Below are 24,382 nucleotides of genomic sequence, written 5' to 3' on the forward strand. Positions count from 1 at the left end.
GGAAGTGTCCAACTTGTGATCCAATTCAACAGCCAGCAGAGTGTCTGCTGTGGACTCATCTTGTTGTGTTTCAAATAATAATAATAATAAATCTTTATTTATACCCCACTTTTCTCCCTGAAGGACCTATATTAAAATCATGTAAACAAGAATCCAAATACATCGATTATAAGCATAAAACTTCAGAAAATAACAATCTGAAACAACAATAATATACATTCATGTGCAGGTACAGCTGTACCAGGAGCTCCAATTTTGTTTGCTTTGCATTGAATGTTTGTTTGTAGAACTAAGTTTCAGGGACTTTGCAGATAGGTGGCTTCTTTTGGCTGCAATCATAGGGCAAGCCACCTGTCAGTTATCGTTAGGTTCCCTGGTCCTGCCCCCTTTTTGGGTTTTGGTGGGAATAGGAGCCATTTTAAGTTCACTCCACACAGAGAAGCCTTGTATACAGGACATAAAACCAAGAGCTCCTGTAGAAAGCTTTGTCTTCTACAGCTTGGCTGGGGTTATATAGCCCTACAGCTTGGCCGAGGATTATGCAGCCTTACAGCTCCTTTGCGGAGGGACTTCGGTCAGCCATCACTGAAACCTGAACTCCTTTTCCCCTGGAGGTCTACAAAGCTCTGCTTGGTAAGGGTCGCTTGTGGAAGCCAGACGCAGTTGGTACCGGGTGCAGGGGCTCTATGCCAACAGAGGCAAAGACAGACTGCCCAGATTAGAAGTTAAGAATTTCCCTATTAGCTAAAATACAGTTTATGAAGATAGTGCCTGTTCCCTGTGGACAAGATTGAGAGAGTGCCAATAGATTGTTAAGAAAGCCTAAAAGTATCTGTTTGTTTTCATTAATAAAGAACTTTGTTGTACCTTTAAGCAATCTAGAGACTCTGTTTTAAGGAAATCCAAGGCCTTTAATCTGAGGCAGCCCCGGCGTCCCGTTGGGCACAAAAATTTATGTACTGTCTACAGTCTGATGCACAGGCCCAGCGTGCGACAGCACAATTCACATTCTTGCAGCATCATGTCAGATCATATTGCATGTTGTTCCAGTCCATAAAGATTGTTGTTGTTCATTCGTTCAGTCGTCTCCGACTCTTCGTGACCTCATGGACCAGCCCACGCCAGAGCTCGCTGTCGGCCGTCACCACCCCCAGCTCCTTCAAGGTCAGTCCAGTCACTTCAAGAATGCCATTCATCCATCTTGCCCTTGGTTGGCCCCTCTTCCTTTTGCCTTCCGCTTTCCCCAGCATCATTGTCTTCTCTAGGCTTTGCTGTCTCCTCATGATGTGGCCAAAGTACTTCAACTTTGTCTCTAGTATCCTTCCCTCCAATGAGCAGTCGGGCTTTATTTCCTGGAGGATGGACTGGTTGGATCTTCTCGCAGTCCAAGGCACTCTCAGAACTTTCCTCCAACACCACAGTTCGAAAGCATCGATCTTCCTTCGCTCAGCCTTCCCTAAGGTCCAGCTCTCACATCCGTAGGTGACTACAGGGAATACCATGGCTTTGACTAGGCGGATCTTTGTTGCCAGTCTGATGTCTCTACTCTTTACTATTTTATCGAGACTGGACATTGCTCTCCTCCCAAGAAGTAAGCGTCTTCTGATTTCCTGGCCACAGTCTGCATCTGCAGTAATCTTTGCACCTAGAAATACACAATCTTATCACTCCAGCTTAGTTCAATCCTTTGCCATGCAGGAAAAACAATCACAATGACTCTCAAACCCTGCAAGGTCTGCAACTGGTGTGTATCCACACCTTAAGAGCCCCACAAAGAGTGACAGCGGAGAGCTCGCGCGCAGTGCAATAAATAACGACCGACAGGCGCACATTCCCTCAGCGGTAGCCTTGCGCCACCTAAGGCGCGCGCTCTCATTTCTGCGCATGCTCCTTCCTCCCTTGACGGTCGCCGCCCTCGGCCCCGCCTCCTCCTCCTGACGCATGCGCGGTGCCGCTGTGTCCGCCTGAGGGCTTCCTCGCCGCCGCTGTTGCCTGTGCGGCTCGTCGGTGACACTCTGGAGCAACGCTGTGGCCGAAAGAGAGGAAGAGTGCGGCGAGGGAGGTTTCAAACTCCAGAAACCCCGGGTGTGGCCGGAGTGAGGCTTGAACTCGACGGCTGCCACCGCCTGTGGAGTCTCCGCTGTCCTCGCCCGGCGCTGAGGAGAAGCCCAAGCGCCGAGGTGGGGAGCAGGCCCCGGATGGAGCTGGCCTATGGTGAGAGAGAGCGAGAGAGAGAGGGAGGCAGGCCTGAGGAGAGGGCCAGGGCGGGACCCTTCACCTCGCGGGGGCTGGAGGTGGGCGGGCAAAGGAAGGAAGGAAGGAAGGCAAGCAAGCTAGCAAGCAGGAAGTTCAAGGCACTCCCATCAGGAAGGTAACTTGGGCGAAGGGTGGTCGCTTCTGCTGGGATGAAGTGGCGCTTCCGGCCAGAACGGCCCTGGTGGTGTCTTCAGGGCTAAGATCTTGAGCCAGGACTCTCTTCTCAAGGCGCGGGGTGTGTCTCTCGCTCCCTCCTTCCCTCCCTCCCTCCTTCCTTCCTGTGTGTACACTTCTCTGAGTGGCCAAGGATCTCCCGTTTCAGGGCTGTCAGTCTCCAAACGTGGTGGACTTCAACCCCCAGAAGCTCCAGCTTTGGCCAACGGTCGGGAATTTGGGGGAGACGAGGTTCAAGGCACCTCGAGGATCCAAGGTTGGGATCCACCGTTTGAGGCCCTTTCCACACAGCTGAATAATGTCCCACAATATCTGCTTTGAAGTGGAATAAATGATAGTGCAGACGCAGATAGCACAGTTCAAAGCAGATATTGTAGATTATCTTCCACACAGCCATATAACCCAGAATATCAAGGCAGGAAATCCCACAATATCTGCTTTGAACTGGGTTATCTGAGTCCACACTGCCATATTTTCCAGTTCAAAGTAGATATTGTGGGATTTTCTGCCTTGATGGGAGCCCCCGGTGGCACAGTGGGTTAAACCCCTGTGCCGGCAGGACTGAAGACCGACAGGTCGCAGGTTCGAATCCGGGGAGAGGCGGATGAGCTCCCTCTATCAGCTCCAGCTCCTCATGCAGGGACATGAGAGAAGCCTCCCACAAGGATGATAAAAACATCAAAATCATCCAGGCGTCCCCTGGGCAACGTCCTTGCAGACGTCCAATTCTCTCACACCAGAAGCGACGTGCAGTTTCTCAAGTCACTCCTGACACGACAAAAAATAATAATAAAATCTGCCTTGATATTCTGGGTTATATGGCTGTGTAGAAGGGCCCTTGGATGGTAATATAAGTCTGTGTGGAAGGGCCACAGCCATATAACCCAGAATATCAAAGCAGGAAATCCCACAATATCTGCTCAAATAACTTAGGGCCCTTCCACACAGCCATGAAACCCAGAATATCAAGGCAGGAAATCCTACAATATCTGCTGTATCTACAGTGCCATATATTCCAGTTCAAGGCAGGTAATGTGGGATTTTATTCAGCTGTGTGGAAGGGGCCCCAGTGCAAAGCAAATATTGTGGATTTTCTGCCTTGATGTTCCAAGTTATATGGCTGTGTGGAAGGGCTCTCAGATAGCTCGGTTCAAAGCAGATATTGAGGGATTTTCTAACTTGATATTCTGGGTTATATGGCTGTGTGGAATGGCCCTGAGAGAGAGAACCCTGATCAAGTTTTTTCTATAATACACCACTCGAAAAAGAAAGGCATTGTTTGTTTTTGCATGTTAGGTAATATCAGCTTGGTAATTTGTAACGCTATTTATTAGAAAAAAAGTCAGTCTTTTGTTTTGTTTTTTTATGGTTGTTCCCATAAAAAATGCACAAGGGTGTGGGTGAACTACAGTTCTCAAAAATTGTGGATCAATCGCCAGGAAACCCCACCAGTATTAAAAGAAAGCCATCCTAGGTCTGTGTGTCAAGGTTGGTCCAGATTCATTGTTGGCTGGGTTCAGCGCTCTCTAGATTCAGGTGGACTACAACTTCCAGATTCCAAGGTCATTCACTCCCAAAGTTGTGATTCAAAGTTGGCCATGTTGAGTCTGTGTCCAAGTTTGGTTAAGATGTATCATTGCTGGGGTTCAGGGGGCTCTGTGGATGCAGGGTGAGCTACAACTCCCAGCCAGGTAGGTTAGCTCTCCACCAATCCCTCCAGTAAGTTCTGTTAGTCATCAGGGTTCAGTATGTCAAGTTTGGTCCAGATCTGTCATTGGTGGGGGTCACAGTGATCTCCAGAAGTGGGAGCCAATAGGAAATCTTCCGCAAAAGATACCCCGCCACATACATGCATACTTTTGCTTTTATATATTGAGGGCCCTTCCACACAGCCCTATATCCCTGGATATCAAGGCAGAAAATCCCACATTATCTGAGCGTGGACTTAGATAACCCAGTTCAAAGCAGATATTGTGGGATTTTCTGCCTTGATATTCTGGGATATAGGGCTGTGTGGAAGGGCCCATAACTTGACTAAAGTTGGGGAATTCTGCATGGGCCTTGATGGGATGTCATAGTGAGGAGGGGGCAAGCTTGGGGTTTTTGCTGCTCTGGGTTCAAGGATGCAGTGGTTTCAAATCACAGGAAAAGAGATTCCACCTCAATGTTAGGAAGAACTTCCTGATCCTAAGAGCTGGTTGGCAGTGGAATGTGTTGCCTGATGCCTCTTCTACGCTGCCATATAAAATCCACATTAACTGCTTTGAACTGGGGCCCCTTCTACACAGGTAAATAAAATTCCACAGTTTCTGTTTTGAACTGGGATATATGGCAGTGTACACTCAGATAACCTGAGTCCCTTCCACACAGCCACATAACCCAAAATATCAAGGCAGAAAATGCCACATTATCTGAGCGTGAGCTCAGATAACCCAGCTCAAAGCAGATATTGTTGGATTTTCTGGGTTATATGGCTGTATGGAAAGTCCCTGAGTTATCTGAGTCCACACTGCCATGTAATCCAGTTAAATGTGGAATTCATACAGCTGTGTGGAAGGGGCCTCCTTCTCTAAAGGTTTTTTAACAGGCTGGATGGTCTTCTGTCAGAAGTGCTTGGGTTGTGTGTTTCTATGTGGCAGGTGATTTGCTAGGATGGCCCTTGTGATCTCTTCCAACTCTACTATTATATGATTTTTAGGCCCCTTATACACTACTATATAAACCAGATTCTCAAAGCAGATAATCTGAATTTTATATGGCAGTGTGGAAAGGACTTAAGAAAGGGAGAGTCATACTCATGTTTAGGGCTGTATTCTGAAATTTTGAAAGGTTAGTCTTGGGTTCAGATACAGCTTTCCAATGGGATTTTGTTTTGTATGATGCATTTGCAATCCTCATGTCAGTGCATAAGATCGAAGTACAGTTTATGTTCTTTCATTCCACTGAAATTATATGCTCTTTCATTCCATTCAAATGACTTATGACCTGTTCATTTCAGTAGAAACTAAATGCACGTAAAGGTGAACAAAAATGAGGTTGGGGAAGCAGTGTGGCACTCTGTCCATTTCAGAGCTATTCTAATCAGGGCAGGATGTGTTTTGGCAGTTTGTTCAAACAGTCATTCTGTGGTTCCCAGCAGTTCAAAATCCACCTCTCTCCCATGAGAACCCTGGAACAGCCTGTACACGTATGACCATTGTCAGTATAAATGAAACCTCCAGGGTGCCAGCCTACTCCTGAGAAAGCTCTTCTCCACTGGAGGGAGATTATATTTGGGTCATTTTAGGCCTAGTTGTTCATTTGAGAGGGTCATTACTTTGTTTAGATCAAGTCCAATGAAAATTATTTTAAGTGTTCTGAGGATTGCAACATAGACTACAGGATTTATGTTGAGGTGTGTTTTGTCATTGTTAGTTAAAGCATGTTAGTTTCTCACTCAAGACATTGATTACCCTGTGTGGATGATAGTTACAAATAATATAATTTACACTAGAAGAGTTCTTAGTCTTCAGTGAAGATCTTTCCACCTTTTTAATGTGTAGATTTTTCCAGTTTGCATGACGCACATGGCTAGATTTGCTGTTTGCCATCCCTAGTGCAGGCCCATTGAAATGAATGGGATTTATTCACCACTAACTAACCTAAGTTCACTTGAGACCGTAAATCCCAAGGGATTCAACACGTAATATTTATCATTTAATTTGATATGATATTGATAGCAACCTTCTAAAATTTCTCTGCACATAAAGTAAACTACAGTAGAGTCTTGCTTATCCGATCTTTGTTTGTCCGATGTTCTGTATTATCCAATGAAGTCTTCCTCACACCCGGATCCACAGCTATTTCAATACATTGCAATGTTTTGGTGCTAAATTCGTAAATACAGTAATTACTATATAACGTTACTGTGTATTGATCTGCTTTTTCTGTTGATTTGTTGTAAAACATGATGTTTTGGTGCTTAACATCATATCATCATTTGGCATTTAATAGACTTTTCTTTAATTCCTCCTTATTATCCAACACTTTTGCTTATTCAATGTTCTGCAGGCTCATTTATGTAGGATAAGTGGGACTCTACTGTTATTAAAAATAAAATATTTTAAAAATACAAAGTTTCAGTAGATACTGGTTTGATATTAAGGAAGATACAGAAAGGATGAATTAGATTTGGCTATAAAACCATCCCACATGGCTTACATTAGCAATCAATGACATCTGGGTAATATTTAAATAAATAAAGCTAAATAAATGTTTTTAGTACTCAACATTAAAGGGACTAGCTCTGAGAAGCAGTTCACATGTTGGAGTGGTAATGGATAGAAGTCAATATATTAAGTATTAATACTTTTTGTTGAGCTGTGATGGGATGAAAAGTTGTTTAGACCTGTACTTTGTAACTAGGACAAATTGCGATGCCTTTCTGCAATACACTGAAAAATATGAAAGGGACGGAGTTACCCCAGAATCTAATTCTAAACTTATATTTTCACGGTGCTTCCAAATAATGTTTGACTTGGCTGTAGAGTAAGTTAGAGAAAAATAATTTTATCCATTTCCAGAATAGACCCACTTTAGTGGGTCTATTCTCAATGCTGACAATAGTGTTTTCCTTTTCAGAAAGTTATAATTTTTAAAATTAGTTGTGATTAAGAAACCCCACTCACTTTAGTGGGTCTATTCTAAGGAAGACTAACATTGCATTTGACCCAATACAAATATGCTAATAAATAACTTTAAATGAAACAATGTTTAGTAAAATACAAATTCATATTTCAGAACATTATATTCATTGTTGTATCTATCACTATGAGTATCTGCTCTCAAATTAGTTTGCAAGAACTGCTAAATGTCAATCCTGCTAATAAGTTCAAATTTCGGTGAGACACTTTTTGGTGCTATATCACTTTGTATGTGCTTGATCCTTTGTGTTGCAACTAGAGTTGCAACACAACTCTATGTTATGATGTTAAGAATGTGGCCAGAGGAGAGTGACTAAAATGATAAAAGGTCTGGAGAACAAGCCCTATGAGGAGCGGCTTAAGGAGCTGGGCATGTTTAGCCTGAAGAAGAGAAGGCTGAGAGGGGATATGATAGCCATGTATAAATATGTGAGAGGAAGCCACAGGGAGGAGGGAGCAAGCTTGTTTTCTGCTTCCCTGGAGACTAGGACGCGGAACAATGGCTTCAAACTACAAGAGAGGAGATTCCATCTGAACATGAGGAAGAACTTCCTGACTGTGAGAGCCGTTCAGCAGTGGAACTCTCTGCCCCGGAGTGTGGTGGAGGCTCCTTCTTTGGAAGCTTTTAAACAGAGGCTGGATGGCCATCTGTCAGGGGTAATCTGAATGCAATATTCCTGCTTCTTGGCAGGGGGTTGGACTGGATGGCCCATGAGGTCTCTTCCAACTCTTTGATTCTATGATTCTATGAGTTAACTTTTGTGTATGTGTTCGAACTTTGGCTGGTAAGAATGGATGTTTGGGTTATATGATTATTTTCTTATAAGTGATACCACTTTCAGTTAACTGGTAACTTATGGTTTATGCTCAGAGATGAACATTTTAGGTTATTTAGAAAGTAATCCTTGGGAGTTGCACTAATAGTTTGATGGTAAACAATCCCTCAACTAAGTATAGTAGTTGAAGTATTTTTTCACACTGTATAATTTTTCTAATAAAATCAGTGTGTAAATTCAAACTTGCTGAAACATGTGGTGTTGATTATTTGAATAAAAATGACACTTGAGAAAGATACCATAGGGAGTGTTTTTAAAATTCAATCAAGATATCTGTTTGTAAGTACATAGAAACTTGAGTCAGAAACATATTGCAAAAGATTAATAGAATTGTGAGAATTTCCACTTGTAAAGTAGTCCTTGACACTGATCCAAGAGAAGGATTCAGATAGAGCCCTTTAATCAATGTATTCAAAGTGCTGGGGAACTAGTACCCTGAGAAAAGTTCAAGGGACTAAGCTTTATTTTCTATATAATTTTCTTCCCCCAAAATGAAGAAGTTGTAGAATGCAAAATATTAGATGCCATATGGCTGTCGTTAGATAGAGGAAAACATTGCTTAATATGCTATATATTAAAAGATGAATGTGGAAAGATTTGAGCAGTTTTCTATATGGCAAAAAATTAACAAGGGAGATACAAATTAAGTTTACTGCAAGACATATGGGTACATTTGATCATTTTAATTTTTCTGTTATTTGGCTTTTAACATTGATTCGCTCTTGCATTCTTGAGACATAAACTATTAACATTAATTAGAGCATAACACCACCTCAGAAAACAAAAGAAAAGTATATCAGAGGAAGAAAAATAATATCATGAGACTAAAACCATCAAGCTGAAGTTGCATAAAATAACAAAATAAGATATTTTAACTTGGTCATAGAAAGCAGTGAATTATGGAGCAGACTGGTTTGCAGAAGATGAAGAATTACCAATGTGCTGTCACAGAAAGAGGACTCAATTTTATTTTCATCAGCTGCACCATATGATTTTCAGTAGCTGAGACATTTTTTGGAGGAGACTGTCCTTAAAGTATTCCACTCAAACCATTCAAGATTTGAGAGGTCATAACCAACAACTAAAATTTCACCTGGAAACTAATGAGTAGCTAATGAAGGTAAAGAGTAGAAGAATATGAATAAAACTACAGTTGACCTTCTGAGGATGAGAATTTTGATTATACAGTACATGAATATTTTTTCCTTATTACTTTGCATATGAACTATATGATGGAAAGATTCTAGATTTCATCATAGTTTTGTCTGACTAAAAGATACAAGGGCTGGAAATATCTCTGAGGTTGTTGGGAACAGTACGGGGTCAGTAAGTATATGTATAGTGGAACCTTGACTTTTTGAGTTAAGAGCTGTCACTCGGCCTGAGTTTTGCTTTAACATACGAGCAGCGTTTTGAGTTAAGAGCTAGCATCAGAGGGCGTGCAAGCTCCAGAGTGCGGGGTTTTAGGGCTTCAAGGGAGCAGCCTCCATGTCTCGTGCTCTTGTCTGCTTTGGGAGATTGCTGTCTGCTTTGCTCTTGTCCGCTTTGAGGAATTTTGGGTTAGTTGATTACATGTGGTTTTTATTCCTGGTATGTTTGGCTTCATGAAGGGAGAGAGAGGAAGGGAGAGCAAGAGAGAGAGGGGGACTGGAATGAATACAGTATTAAGAAAATGTTGTTTTTGCTTCTTTACTCTGTGCTTTGTGCTTCCTTGCCACAACTTTGAATTTGTTCCATTTTAAAGTTGATCTTTCTTTTTTATTGTTCCATGTGAATGTGCATTTATACATTATTTGTTATTTATATTTTTTTCTAATTTAAAAACACATAGCAAAAAGTGGGGGTGTTTTGAGGGGCTGGAACACATTAATAGCATTCAGTCAAAATTGCTTTGAGATTAGAGCAAATTGAGTTAAGAGCTCAGTCATGGAACACATTAAACTCTTAACTCAAGGTATCACTGTATTCAGAAATTGATTTATTATGAAGTTCATTTGTATGCATGATGCAATTAGTTACAATGCTCTAAAGTATTTTCATCAAGTTCCTGATACTATGTTTGTGCTAGATGGGATGATAGCTGCCTTGATGTGGAATAACTCTCTAGTGCCTTCGTTATTGGCAGATCACTATCTGCTGGAGGCTGCAATTGGTGGAATCTGGAGGTTTATTAAGATTGTCATCCCAAGAGTTTGATATATCAGGTGGCTTCCTGCTGATTCTTGGGCAGTGTTTCATGTTGCACTGGTTGATTTCTGAAGTGGGGATATGACTAAGGTGGTGGATGCAGTTAGTCCTGACCATCCCCTCCTATGGAATAAAGCCAAAGTAGGTTTAGTAAGGGGTCGCTGATGATGAAAAAAGTGGGATAAAGATTAAAGAGATTATGATAAAAAATCTCCCAGTGACTGATTGAACAGTGACTAAAGCTTATCAGAAGGCCTACTCTTGCAATGGTGCTTGCATCCAAAAAGGCATTTTTCCTGTCAGCATTTTGTTTTCTATATCATCTAGAAGAGCTGTTCTGAGGAGCCAAGGCCTATGAATTGAGAATGTAGACTACTTAACAGATCCCTGTAAACAATTTGCATGATACTTAGCAAATGAAATCACTCCGCTCTGTTATGACCTGGATGTTTTATTTCAGTGGTTCTTAGTTATCTGATATGTGGGGCTGGCATTTTCCAATGTGCCGCAGTCTGGTATTTTATTGGTGCATATAAGGTAAAACTGCTTCCATCCTGGTAACTCTATGCTCCAGTGGAAAGAAATGGATTATAGAATATTTTCTTTCATAGGGATGAATGAAGTGTTTCAAGCAAGGTATCCATACATCTATTCCACTATATTTTTACTTTAAAAATGTGGCAGAAATACTATGTTCAGCAGTTTCACTGAAAATGGATACCATTCTGAGGATGTGTGGTTCTTACATGGAGATCAAATACAGCAAATCTTAAAATAGTTACACTGATCAAGGACCAAATTTTACTTAGCTGTACACAGATTTAGTGGAAGCTTTAAATAAAAACTTTACTAACTGGTGAAATGAATTTGCATGGAGCTGAATGGTAATTGTTTCCCCAAAGTTTCTTTGAGAGAGAAGTTCCGAAAGTATCACTTCATCCCTACCTACATGAATATTTAAGATTGTGGGCACTGTTAGAAAAGTTGGGGGGGGGGGCATCTCTTGTGTATTTATAGTACATTCTTAATTCGGATACTTAAGCATGTTGCATCCATATGATACACATTCTGTTGGCCAAGGCATCAAAGCACATGATACTCAGTGAGTTTGAATATTTATCCTGTGACTGGGTGGAGACAATCTTAAGGCTTGCAAAATCTACTTGTGATTTGCCCAAATTCTGGCATCCACCAATGGAAACCAGTGCAAAGAAGTGGCTTGGGGTAAGGGAGAAATGGTAGGACACAAACCTACTTCTAACCCTATCCTTAGACCAGAAAATTGTATTTTGTACTAGAACTAAACTGGCAGTCTAGGAATAACACTGCCTTCTGACTATCTCCCTATCTCCTTGTTCTTTGAAGCTTTTGCTTAGTAGCCACATTTTTAAAAGGAAGGGGGGGTGTGTGGTTGTTCTAAACAGGAGGCAGAAACCTTAAGTGAACTCCCTCAAATCATGATTCTCTTTTAGGCATAAATAACAATAAGCCAGTCTAAACCTAATTTTTAAACTATAAATGAATCAAATGCATAATCTTCAAATGGAAATATGTACTGCATGGACTAAACAAGGGAATACTGTAGTTAAGGTGGAAGCTCTTATGCAAAGTGAAGTATGATTATATGTATGCTTTTAAATTAATTGCGTGTTTCTCCCCACTTTATTTCAGGTCTGGACACTTGGATGTAATACAATCTTATAAGAAAATTACCGAGCGTGTATTTAAACATGGGGACTCCTGGATCGGGAAGGAAAAGAACTCCAGTGAAAGATAGATTTTCTGCAGAAGATGAAGCTTTGGGCCATATTGCTAGAGAGGTTGGTAGATTTGTTAATGGGTAGATTAAGCTTTTGTTAATTTCTGTATGTTGTGGTTTTATGTAAACTAGTGTGTAATGATTTTATAAATGTGGATGTATTGTATTTTATATGTTGTGTGACACCATTGTGTGCTACTTTGTAAGCCGCCTGGAGTTCCTATTGGGAGATGGTGGTGGGGTATAAATAAAGTTGTTGCTGTTGTTACTACTACTACTACTACTACTACTACTACTACAACATATATATTCCCAGATAAACTATAATATTCTCACAATTAACATTTTATATGGAAGTTTAGAGCAAGGGTGTAAGTTCTTTTTGAAACAATTTCTAGAGCTTTTGTACTGTGATATTTCATATACTTTTCCTATTATAGAGTCATAGTTGCTTTTGTTCTCTTACTTTCATCAAATGCTTATTTTTTTGATGTTTTATTTTTCATTTGATTGTGAAGCTTTAGTTACATTGGTGACAGTGTTAGTATTATGTTGTATTCCAATATGCCTATATTAGGTTTTAGGCATAGTACTTTCAAATTCTAAATATTAATGTTAAGAATTGAGATCAATAACTACTTCAGTAATGTACATGTTGTAGACTATGTTTAATGAGAAATTTGATGAGTACATTGTTTCAACTAATACCTTTCAAGTCCTGGAAATATTTTGTAATTTTAATAAATACTGGATAAAGGTGGGTGTTGGAAAGGAGGGGGGAGAAATGGAGAGAAGAAAAATCTTGCCATCTCCATGGAACATTTTCATGATTTTTTTCTTGGTTAAAGTAGAGTTAAAATATGACACATAGTTCAGAAAAAGCCTAGAGTGCTGGAAATCACATTATCAGCTAAATTATGAAGCAATGTTTACTTTAAATTTAGAAACGTTTTGCAACAAGCAATATTGTAAGAGATAACATGACCAGAAAATCTGTAATATCTGTAGATATTCAGTGCAAACATATCTAGCAGTACATATCAAACCTTTTTTTTCTTTGCAAAAGGATTTTAAAAATGCACTCTATTTGCATAAGGTCTTTAGATCACATTGATAATAGTAACCTTGATCATTATTTACTTAGGAGTTGTTCATTCAGTTTGAATTAAAGTACTATTGAATGAGAAATTTGATCTTTTGGATATACATATATTCAAAGAAATTTTATTTGAATGTTATAGGCAGAAGCACGGTTGGCAGCTAAACGTGCAGCCCGAGCAGAAGCAAGGGATATACGCATGAGAGAACTGGAACGACAACAGAAGGAGGTAATTTAACTGTAGTGTTTAGAACAAATTCTGGGCTAATCAATTTCTAAAACATATTGGAGTTAATACCCCTAACCAGTCTTTTCACTGTGACACAATTCTGAATGCTGTTTGGAAAGCTCCAAATATGTTGTCATTTGGGACAGATGTATTCAGGTCTTGATTAGCATGAATATTACAGTTGTGTTCCACTTATTATGAGAAATTACAGGTATAGTTATGTATGAAGCTAAATTACCAGACAACATGAAATTTGATTTTAAAATATTGATTGGGTTTAATAGGGAATGCTTCTCCATATTCTAAAAATATATGTAAGTGTTGCCCGGGAATCAACCTTGCAGCCATTACCTGTATAGCTGGGTTGTAAATGTTAGTTATTCTTTCTCTCTCTCTTTTGGAAATGCTGTTGTTACAGAATGCTGTGAGCCATTGGCTTGGATCCAGAATTGTGTAAAAAGAAGGTTGCTTGAGCAAGAAGTTATTGCTCAAGTGGTCTTTTATATTTTCATTTCTGAAGAGTTTTGCTGAGGGATGATAACATATGAGAACTATGATATTCTAGAATATAATTGCCAGAGGTTGGTGAAAGACATTTTCTTTTAATCTTTCTTCAACTATACTGTATTTTCTGGCATATAAGACTACTTTTTAACCCAAGAAAACCTTCTAAAAGTCAGGGGTCATCTTATATGCCTGGTGTCATCTTATAGGGTGGGTGCTTCCGAGCCAGACTGGAGAATCTACAGTAGCTGCATTTGGTGGGGGGAGCTCAAAAACGGCAGCGGCTGCATCCCCGCCATATTTGGCGACCATATGAAAGCAGCAAGGACAGCGCTGTACAAGTACAGTAGAAAAAAAGATCTACTTGCCAGGATTAGTGGAAAGAAGTGACTTAACCTGGCCCTGATGACAAGGTGAAGGGGTGCCTCACCAGGAAGGTGTAAGTAAAGGGCAGAGTAAGCTGCAGGCGTTCGGGACCCCCAGGGTATGGAAAAAAGAAATAGAGTGGCGCTGTGCCCAGAAAAACACGCCTCTTTCACCCGTCTGGCCCACCCTTGTATCCTGTTACCGTACCTCCTCGTCTGCCTTTCAGATCTCGCTCCTGAGGACTGCAGTGAAGCAGTACAGGCACACGTGTGAGATCTGAGAGGTGGAGAAGGAGGTACGGTAATAGGAAAATTACCATATTGAAATCAAATCTGATGTTTAATTTTTACTTGGTGTGCATTGGAAGAGGGGTAGTCTTATATGGCGAGTATATCCCAAACTCTATATTTTAACTGGAAAAGTTAAGGGTCACCTTATATGCCGGAAAATACAGCATAAAATGGCTGTTATCCCACGAGCTTTGTTTATAAGAGAAGAAGAAATAGGGTGCAGTGAAGTGTTGTAAATTTCTGTATATGATTTGGTAAAAACAAGTTGTATTTGTGTGGACTTACAAATATGCCGTATAAAATACATTTAGGCTATGTGTATGAGGTGTTTGCGAAACATAAATGGATTTTGTCTTTTTGATCGCAGATAGCTCATTATGTATGTGTATGCAAAAACGAGTATTCCAAAATTTGGGGAAAAACCCCAAAACACTAGTGGTCTCAAGCATTTTGGATAAGAGATACTCAACCTGTCTCTTTTAAATAAATCTAATGTATTGCTTTTTACCTATGGTCATGTTTTTCCTTTTTATTGAGTGTGATGAGAGTGCAGAACTTGTGTGTTTATAATAAAAAGTAACATGATAAATTCTCATTAGGTCTACATAAGCTAAAGTTTATGTAGCATTTCTTTTGCATTTAAATGGTGATTGTGTAAGCAAGAGGAACTTGAATCAACAAGTTTAAATACTCTGCAGTAAATGCTGTTACTGAATTATTGTGTGTATAATAATAATAATAATAATAATAATAATAATAATAATAATGATGATGATGATGATGATATAATAAACTTTATACCCCGCCACCATCTCCTCAGTGGGGACTCAGAGTGGCTTACATGAGGCCAAGCCCAAACAACAATTTACAATAAAGTAAAACCAAAAACACAAACCGAAAGTGCAAACAGTAAACAACAACATAATTACATAAAACATGTGAATACATAGCAGTATAACATTACAATAGGCACAATCACAATGACAATGGGCGGGCTACATGTAATGATTAAAAGAAAAACTGACTAAAACTAATTAAAAACTCGGGCAAGATAAAAGAGACAGATTATTTGCGGAGGAGGACTCATTATAGTGGGGGTTGTGGAATCAGGCTTTCCCACGAGGGGGGACGGGACATATCACTTATATCAATATGCCTTTTTAGGTAGGTGTTCCTTTTAAGTAAAAAATAGTTTATTTCTGAACTTATACAGTATTTAAGAACAATTTATGCCAAAAGACTAACAGGCCTTTATTAAGATCCCATTGAGTTTATTTTGGAGAATGATTGTTTTACACTTCCATGGTGAATTCTTATTCTTATAATCCTGAAAAAAAATGCAGATAATTCCAGGCCTAGTTGTCATTAGATTTTCTTCATTGAGATGAGTGATACAAGAAATGTATGACTTAGGCCCATTTCCTTCAGTGCTCTACTCTAAAAATGATTAGATTTGGCTTCAATACATACTCATTGTTCATGTATCCTAATTATATGTCTCGCCAGTCATTTCTGGTTTTTCTTGTATTATGCTTAAATTTTGTAATAATTAGATTATTAAATATAACGAGAGTTGAAATGAGGAAGTTAGTTTTGTAAAAGAATCATATGATAGTCCAGTACATATTTCTTTCTGTGTTTTAAGAATAAAATAACAGACAACTTTTCAAATCTTGTTGTTGGAAGCGCTTTATGTCATCTTGTGAAATAAGTTTGTTTTTTAACTCTTTGTAGCTTTCTCAACGGTCTTATGATAGAAAATGGGGCCATATCCAAAAGTGGATGGTAGGACAGGATTGCCTGTTGTGTGGTGTTTTACACTTGGAAAATTAACCTAATTGCAGTGTTTCATTTACTAATATTTTGGATTGTGTTTGAACCGTACTGTACTTTGAGTTTAAAAAAATCAAAATAATGAAGATATTTACATGAGGAAATATGCAAATAATCCAGATTAACAAATGTATTAATATGAAAAATAAGCAATATGTGCATGTTTTTGTAGTATTTGGATCAAAAGTTGTTGTGCAACATTATACCCTACCCTGCATTATCTCTGAACAGCTTCTGCTTCGGTTTGAAGGATGTAGTATTTGTTGAACACAAGGGGCTGTGCTTTAGTAGAATGCAGCAAGAGGGCAGAATACCATTCAGGGAGATTCTTTTTCATCCCATCCCTTTGCTTCCATGTGACCTCTATTTTTGTGGCCTTTGGATAAGTCTGTATATAATGATTCTTTTAATAGTAAGATAATATTATTAATAATTATGTGACAATATATATAAATCAGCTTTTATTCTGTAGCTTCTTCATTTTAACTCTGAATTTAGCTATAGATTTCCATTGTGCATGCTACATATTCATAGAGTTCAAATATTGCAATGATAAACACTAAAAGTAAAAGTTAGTGCTTCAGTGGTGCTTCTACACTGTAGAATTAATACAGTTTGACACTACTTTAATTGCCATGGCTCAATGCTATGGAATCCTAGGATTTATAGTTTTATGAATCGGCTGAGCAAAATTTATTGAACATTATAGTCACTGAAATACAAAAGAACAGATAAATGTCAGTAGTTTTCTTAGGTAAAAACTAACAGTATTTATAAAGCTTTGCTGAGCAATGACATGTGTGTCCCATGTTTCCTAACTGCATATGGGAATATTTCTTGCATAGTTGGTATCAATCCTGTCATATATACCTTTTTCAGGAGATTATTGTTGTTTTTGAAGTTTCTTGTGGAAAAAAATGTTTGCAGTGCTTTCAACTGGGAGACATTTTTGTGAAAGTGCTGCCCGTAGAAATGCTTATAAAAACCACTTGTAAAATGCCTGCTGAAATAATGCCTCCTACAGTATACATTGTTAATATCAAAAGCTAGAGTAAATCTAAAGTAACACACTAAACCAGTCACAGTGCCAGAGTATCATCTAAAGACTGTCTGTAATAAAATTTAAAGACCAAGAATGGATAATACCATGTTATATAAGTGAATGCCAAGATCAGAATCATTCATGCCATATTATTCTGATTTCTTTGTGTGGTTGTGAAAGTTGTTTGGTGAAGAAAATCAATTCATCTGAATTGTGGTGCTACACATCTCATGGGCTGTTACATTGGTTTGAGAGTAAACTGAGTCTCTCTGCCTTAGAGTGTGGTGGTGGAAGCTCCTTCTTTGGAGGCTTTTCACAGAGACTGGATGGCCATCTGTCAGGGGTGCTTTGATTGTGCTTTTCTTGCATGGCAGGGGGTTGGAGTAGATATCCCATGTGGTCTCTTCCAACACTATGATTCTATGATTCTAACTCTCCCTAGAAGCTCAAATGACCCCGCTATGCCTGTTGTGCTTTGGCATGACTCATTAGAAAAGAAAATAGGTAAAGTGGATAGGTTGTATATTGGAGATCAAAGTCGACTTAAGAACAGTTAAGAAGAAAAATCATTTTCCTTTTCCTTTTATTTATTTATTTACCATACTTGTATTCCGCCTTTCCCAACCCCGAAGTGGACTCAAGGCCTCACAAAAGCAAAACTTCAATGTACACATATATCAAGGAATAAACAAAAACATTAAAACCAACCAGTTATAACATTTAAACAACAATTAAAATCAGATAATCCAGGTCATATTCCAGGTGCCATCATGTTTCTTTCTCCTTGCACTTTGGTAACAGTTTAATGGCATAGTTACACCCTGGAATTTGGTTTTTTTTTTGTTTTTGTTTTTTTGCTTTTCTTGCTACAGCTCCCTAATAGACAGTTATAAATAATTCATGAAACTTTAAATTTCAGAATTTCACAGGATGAAGCTATGAAAGCTAAAGTGACCTCTAAAGACCTATTAACAAAATTAATTTACCTCTGAAGTATATTTTCTCACATGCAGACATTAACTGATTAAATTAGAATTCATGTGATTTTGTAGATAAAAAATTCATCTCTAAGGGTAACTGATTTCTTACTAAAATTTATTAGATAATAATCTGTATCACATTTAAATGAATTGGTGTTACATTGAGAATGAAGGAATGTTTCTATTAGGTAAACTAAAAAGAATAGCTACATTTGTGTGAACAGTATATCAATACTTTCCTTCATTTCTGAAAACTTTTCAGGCTTTAAAATACTATTTTTTCTTGTTCTTGTTCAATCTCAATTCTTATTTTTTCCATTTCTTTTTAATATTGGTTTTTCCCTTCTTAGGATGATTCAGAGAAGGCTAGGTATTCACACCGCTCCAGCCGGCGGTCATATCTGGTTTGTACTAAACTGTAAAGTCATTCTTTTTCTCTGTCTGTCTCTGTTTTTGCAACATCTCGTTTCATTTTTCAATTACTTTTGTAATTAGGGAGCAGATGACTTGGCTTCCAATCGAAGTACTGCTAGTCAGAGGGTTAGTACCAACATTTTTGCTTTCAGAAATTTGTTTTTTACTTCATGTTGAGTTTATACCTTTGATTTCTCCTTTTAAATAAAACTTAATTTTATAGGACTGATAGTAAGTGCTTGCAAATATAAAAGTAAACCGACAAAAGTATTGTCATTCAAGAAACTTAAAGGAAAAACAGTGTATCTGGTTTATTTGTGTGTCTCTGTCTCTGTCCTCCGACATATTTATATGCATTAAATCTTTTAGTTTTATGAGCTTGGTTTTCATGAGCATCCAGTAGAATAATATTAAATTTAGGCTTTTGCAAAAAGAATGTGAGTCTACTAAGTTTTCCATTCTGAAGGAAGAGAAGAGTGAGAGAGAAATGATGCAGAATAGTAAAGTCGAATTGATGCTTAGCCCAATTGTAACTCAAGCCATGTGGTATAAATATAAGTACATATTATATATCATAGCAGAAAAAGTGAGGCGGAATATTGTGGTGAAATTGTATATCCTCAGACTATACATAAAGCTGTACTGGAGCAATAACCTTCCAGAAGTCTGTTTTGAGAATGTTGACCTCCTTTTTTCCTTACCAGTTCTCTCTCACTCGGTATGATTTAGTCTAATCATGGGGTTAGACAGCTGCTATAGCTGTAGTTTTAAGCGGGTATAGAAACTCTTTTTAACAAAATAATCTTATTGGCATTTATAATAGTAAGCACCTGTATAGACATAATGCTGTATAGGTAAGTGGTTGGGTATCATCCTATGGCAGATTCCTATTCCATGAAGCTTTGGAAATGTTATTTATTTATTTATGCTTATTGTATTGAGCAAGAAACTGGGAAACTCTTTATGAGCTATTTTCGGGGACTGTATTGACTGATAAAGAGCTGCAAGACCAATTTTCCCCCCTCAAAAAATATGACCCTAAAGGCTCCAACATCAGATATGTTGGGGACAATGTCACTGTTTTTTAGACTTCCAGTAGGACATTTTAGGCAATAATTTCACTTTTATGTCTCAGTATACACTTTTTAAGAGAAGCTTTTTTCAACAGGAAGTTGTTGGGAAATCAAATGAAGGGTCACTTCCTGTTGGAAAAGTGCATCTCTTTGGCCTAGAGTGGATGGAAGAGTTTAAAAGCATACAGAAACCATGGCAATTCTAATTCAACACACACAACTGGCATCCTACACATGTGATTAACTGCACTCTGGCTATTGGTGATAGGGGCCATAAGATTCATAATGCAACAAACTTTCAGGTTAGGGATTTATTTATTTATTTATTTATTTTATAATCTGCCTTTCTCCCCATGGGGGCTAACAATCCCACACTTTGCTCACAGTTTAATGCAAAGTCGATACAAAAAATTAAAAAAACCAAAAACAATTATATAATATAGTGTGGATTTAGGTTAAAATACAGATTAAAATATAAATGCACTTAAGATATTAAGGATGAATTATAAAATAAATATAAGTGAAATGCAGTATTAATATTACAATTTAGATTTATTTTACAGTTTAAGTCCTATGTAAGAATACTCTTGGAGCCCAAGGAAGAAAATTACAAAACTTTATTACATCATATTTTTTTCAGTGAACTTTATTTTTGAGGTTCATTGTCTTTCTGTAACTTCATTCTTAAGAACTCTGCCTTGGATGTCAGTGGGTCACACAGGAGCAGAGCAAGTACTTCCAGGAGAAGGGATCTTGTGGTGCGTACCCTGGATGAGCATGCTTTTGTTGTCTAGATAACACTTTATGCGAACTAATAAGAGGGAAATGAGTCAGCATTTTAATATTCAGACTTGGATGCTGGAGATGTTAAACATGTTATGTGAAAACTATGTATGTTCACCCAAGTTACGAATGAGATAGATTCTATAGGCTTGTTATTAGGTTGAATTTTTATGTAAGTTGGAACAGGTACATTTTTAAGAGTGACTCCAGCCAAATATCTATCTGTCTGTCTATCTATCTATCTATCTGTCTATCTATCTATCTATCTATGTTTGGACAGCATCAGGAAGGGTTAACACCCCTGTGGTTTTGCTGTCTGCTCTCCTGTTCAGAAGATTTCACCTCACTTTCTGTTCCTGTGAGCATTGGATTTTGAAAAATTTGGCTTGTTGATGATAAGCCTTCAGTGGAGACACCATTTCTACATGATAACTTTTTTAGTAGTGAATTTTCCTTCTTGGGGGTAGATTTCTCTCACTTCCTATTGTCTCACTCCTGTTCTTACCGTGGGTCATTTGTAGTCGGATGTTTGTAACTCGGGGACTGCCTGTATATGTGTATATAGAAGGGAGAGTGCTAAAAACCCATTGACTTATTCAACTTCAGTCCTTGAGACTAGCAGTTTGTATGTACCCAAACAGAAAAAAAGTATACATCTTAATTGCAAAAGGAGATGGTAGAGAGAATTATTTTATAATTTATATTTGGTGGTATATTTGAATACAGAACAGTTTTCATCATTTGCAAAAACATTTGTAAAAGCGTATGTATGAAAAAATAAGTTATACATAATAAAAGTAGGAGCTACTCTTGGGTCACCAATGTTAACTATAAAGTAGTTAATGATTTGTCTTTTGGTTTTTCTTGTCTGAAAGATGCATTTTGAGTTTTAGTTTTGATTTTACATTTTTTCCTTGTATTTTAGCCTTAATTTCTTTCATTTCTTATTTTACTAAAATGTGTCATTATGTGGGAAAATATATGTAGAGTAATTAGTATGTAACTCTAAATTTATCGAATAATCCTTGAAGACAGGAGGTTTAATAAATTATTATTAAACCTCCTGTCTTCAATTATTAAACCTCCTGTCTTCAAGGATTATGTGATAAATTTAGAGTCAAAATAAAATAGAAGTTGATGCAAACAAAATAAAGCTGATAAACTACAATAAAAGGGGGAACCTTCTAAAATCAAATATCATCCTTAGTGAGGATATGTTTATTAGGACAGCATAGTGTTGTTGTTTTTAAAGAAAAGAAATAATATACAAGAATGCCAATGTAAGGTCTCTTAAAAAGAACCTGCATAGGTGGATACCACATTGAAGGGCATAGTCTCATTTCATCCCAAATGAGGCACATATAACAGGACCATCATAATCAACTGAGAACATCATAATCAACTGAGAGAAGGTGGTTTCTTGAATATCCTGGATCCAAACACATTGGTGCTTTAGGGATAAGAATCAGCACCTTGAATTTGGTTCAGAAAAAGATAGGAACTAAGTGAAGCTGCTTCAAGACTGACATTTTTTGAAGTGCCCTCCAGACTGAAGGCTGGTGCCAACAGTTTGTTCTGCCTGGTGCACATAACATGGTATGCTACGCTAAACCCAGGGTACTTCAGATTTGAGCATTTAGGACCAGATCAGTTTTATCCAGGAAGGGAGAGATCAGTAGCCAGAAATGAGCTAAAGCACTCTGAGTTATCATCTTTACTATCCAGGACCAGTGCTAGATCTGAGACAACCACTATCTTGTTTACCTAGTTTTGCAGAAAGAATCCAACCCCATCCAGAGATCGTTGCACTAGCAATTCTAGTTTGGCCTTTCTCTTGACCGTGAAGATTACTATATTGCCTGGATTGTAATCTGTTTTACTCACTACCCACACAGCAGATCATGGTTTTTAAAGCCTCCTTGACAGCTTTTGAAAAAAAGAACTGGTTCTCATCAGCATACTGTTAAGACTCCGCTCCCAACCCCTTTAGTAACTTCTAGAGCATCTTGTGTTTCAGAGTTGTAACAGATTTGAAAAGGAGCAGAAAAGCATTATTTAAAAAATGTGTACGGCCTCGCTGTTGGTGACATCCATGCAGAGGACTGGTGAATCTGCTCTGGGTTTTAATGCAGACTTTAAAAGAAGTTAGCCAAAGTGCACTCCCCCAATATTAAAAACCAGAGTAGATTCATTATCTCAAAGACATCAGGAGCACCTATTGGTGCTGCTTTCTACTTCTTTTTTTCTATTAATAATAAATATTATTTAATGCCAAAGACTAATTGATTTGCCAAATAAACCTACAGATTTTCAGGTGAGGAGATAAGATTACAGTAGGATGGCTAAGACAAGAGTCCAAATAGTTACCTTCTCATTCTTAGTATAAATATAATTTCCTATAAGTATTTTCTATACAGAGCTTTTGTAGGGTGTGTGAACTTCAAGTGGATATTAAAGGAGAAAACAGCACAATATTATCATTGTTCTGATTTATAACTTTTTTGGTTCTGTTCCATTATCTGGGCAGAGGCAGCTGGACCTTCATGTTTGCACCCCTTAACCTCTTTTGTACAAAGATAGAGCACAGTCTATTTTTCCCTAAACAATCTTTGTTGCTAGTGATACATTCTGTCTGTGTCTATTTGTTATATTCAGACCTTTTACCCTCTGTAGGCCAGTGGTTAATAGACTTTATACTTAGGAAAATGCTTTGCTAAAATTATTACATAGTGCATTACAATTATTTGTTCGGATGCCATTACTCTTTGATGATTCTAACTTTCTAAATTTTTACTTAACAGAGCCATACTTATGGTGATTCTTATGGTGGAAAGAAGTCTTCTAGCTCTCATAAAGATCTGTTGGTTAGTGATTTCAATTGGGTTTACAACACCCTTATGGTTACTTTATAGAGTATTTCCCTACTTATAGGGGAAGCATAGGTGCTTCTTCAAAGTGAATAAAATCTTGGTGACCGGGAAGATTCTGTCAACTTTGCGTAATGGCAATTAAGCTGGCAGAATCAGAACTAAGGGTATGGGAAATGATGACTGCTCTTCGTCAGGTCATGTTTACTTTCTAGCTCTGTGATTTTTTCCCATCAGAGCTACACTGAATGAGAGACATACCTCAGTTAACAAAGCTTTTTACAAAGAACCTGATCTTTATAAAATACAGTGGGGGAAAAAGTATTAAGTCAGATACCAATTGTACAAGTTCTCCCACTTAAAAAGACGAGACAGCCCCAAAACATCACTGCTCTTGAGGAGATCTGCATGGAGGAATGGGCCAACATACCAGCAATAGTGTCTGCCAACCTTGTGAGGACTTACAGAAAACGTTTGACCCCTGTCATTGCCAGTAAAGGAAATATAACAAAGTATTGAGATGAACTTTTGTTATGGACCAAATACTTATTTTCCACCCATAATTTGCAAATAAATTTGTTAAAAATCAGACAGTGATTTTCTGGATGTGTTTTCTCATGTTGTCTCTCATACTTGAGGTCTACCTATGATGTCAATTACAAGCCTCTCCTGTCTTTTTAAGTGGAAGAACTTGTACAATTGGTACCTGACTAAATACCTTTTTCCACACTGTATTTTTGCATCTGCACATCCTTCCTAGCTGGAAAGTAGCAATCATTGGATAGTAAAGGAGAGTTGGAGGAACACAGACCTATGATGACAGATAAAAGCAGTGTGCCTATTGTGTTAGCTAGTGTTACAAGTTTGATTGAATGGCAGAATGGAAATCATCACAAAAAGGATGGATGGTAAATTCAAAAAAGTCATCTCTAGGTGCATTTTAGGAGAAACTTTCAAGTAATATCTGGACCATTGTAATTTTTCTGTTCACTTATGCAGGGCTTACCT

At 38.1% G+C, this 24,382-nt stretch overlaps 1 protein-coding gene across 15 annotated transcripts in view; it reads left to right on the top strand.

The window, feature by feature from the left end:
- The first annotated feature begins 1,928 nt into the window (after positions 1–1,928).
- The window catches only part of LRRFIP2 (LRR binding FLII interacting protein 2), a 55,919-nt gene continuing 33,465 nt past the window's right edge, over positions 1,929–24,382 (top strand). For 5 of the 15 annotated variants that reach the window (XM_060781660.2, XM_060781664.2, XM_060781663.2 and 2 more), the window contains exons 1-8: positions 1,929–2,214; positions 11,807–11,955; positions 13,136–13,222; positions 16,117–16,167; positions 18,588–18,641; positions 18,733–18,777; positions 20,414–20,482; positions 23,309–23,371. In XM_060781660.2, the coding sequence (XP_060637643.2) occupies positions 11,866–11,955; positions 13,136–13,222; positions 16,117–16,167; positions 18,588–18,641; positions 18,733–18,777; positions 20,414–20,482; positions 23,309–23,371 (459 nt within the window). In that variant the 5' untranslated portion in view covers positions 1,929–2,214; positions 11,807–11,865. Of the gene's footprint in view, positions 2,215–2,347; positions 2,372–11,806; positions 11,956–13,135; positions 13,223–16,116; positions 16,168–18,587; positions 18,642–18,732; positions 18,778–20,413; positions 20,483–23,308; positions 23,372–24,382 lie in introns of those variants that run through there. The other 10 variants (XM_060781665.2, XM_060781666.2, XM_060781668.2 and 7 more) reach the window with 6 other exon arrangements.

The sequence above is a fragment of the Anolis sagrei genome, chromosome 6 (assembly GCF_037176765.1).
Source record: "Anolis sagrei isolate rAnoSag1 chromosome 6, rAnoSag1.mat, whole genome shotgun sequence".
NCBI lineage: Eukaryota > Metazoa > Chordata > Lepidosauria > Squamata > Dactyloidae > Anolis > Anolis sagrei.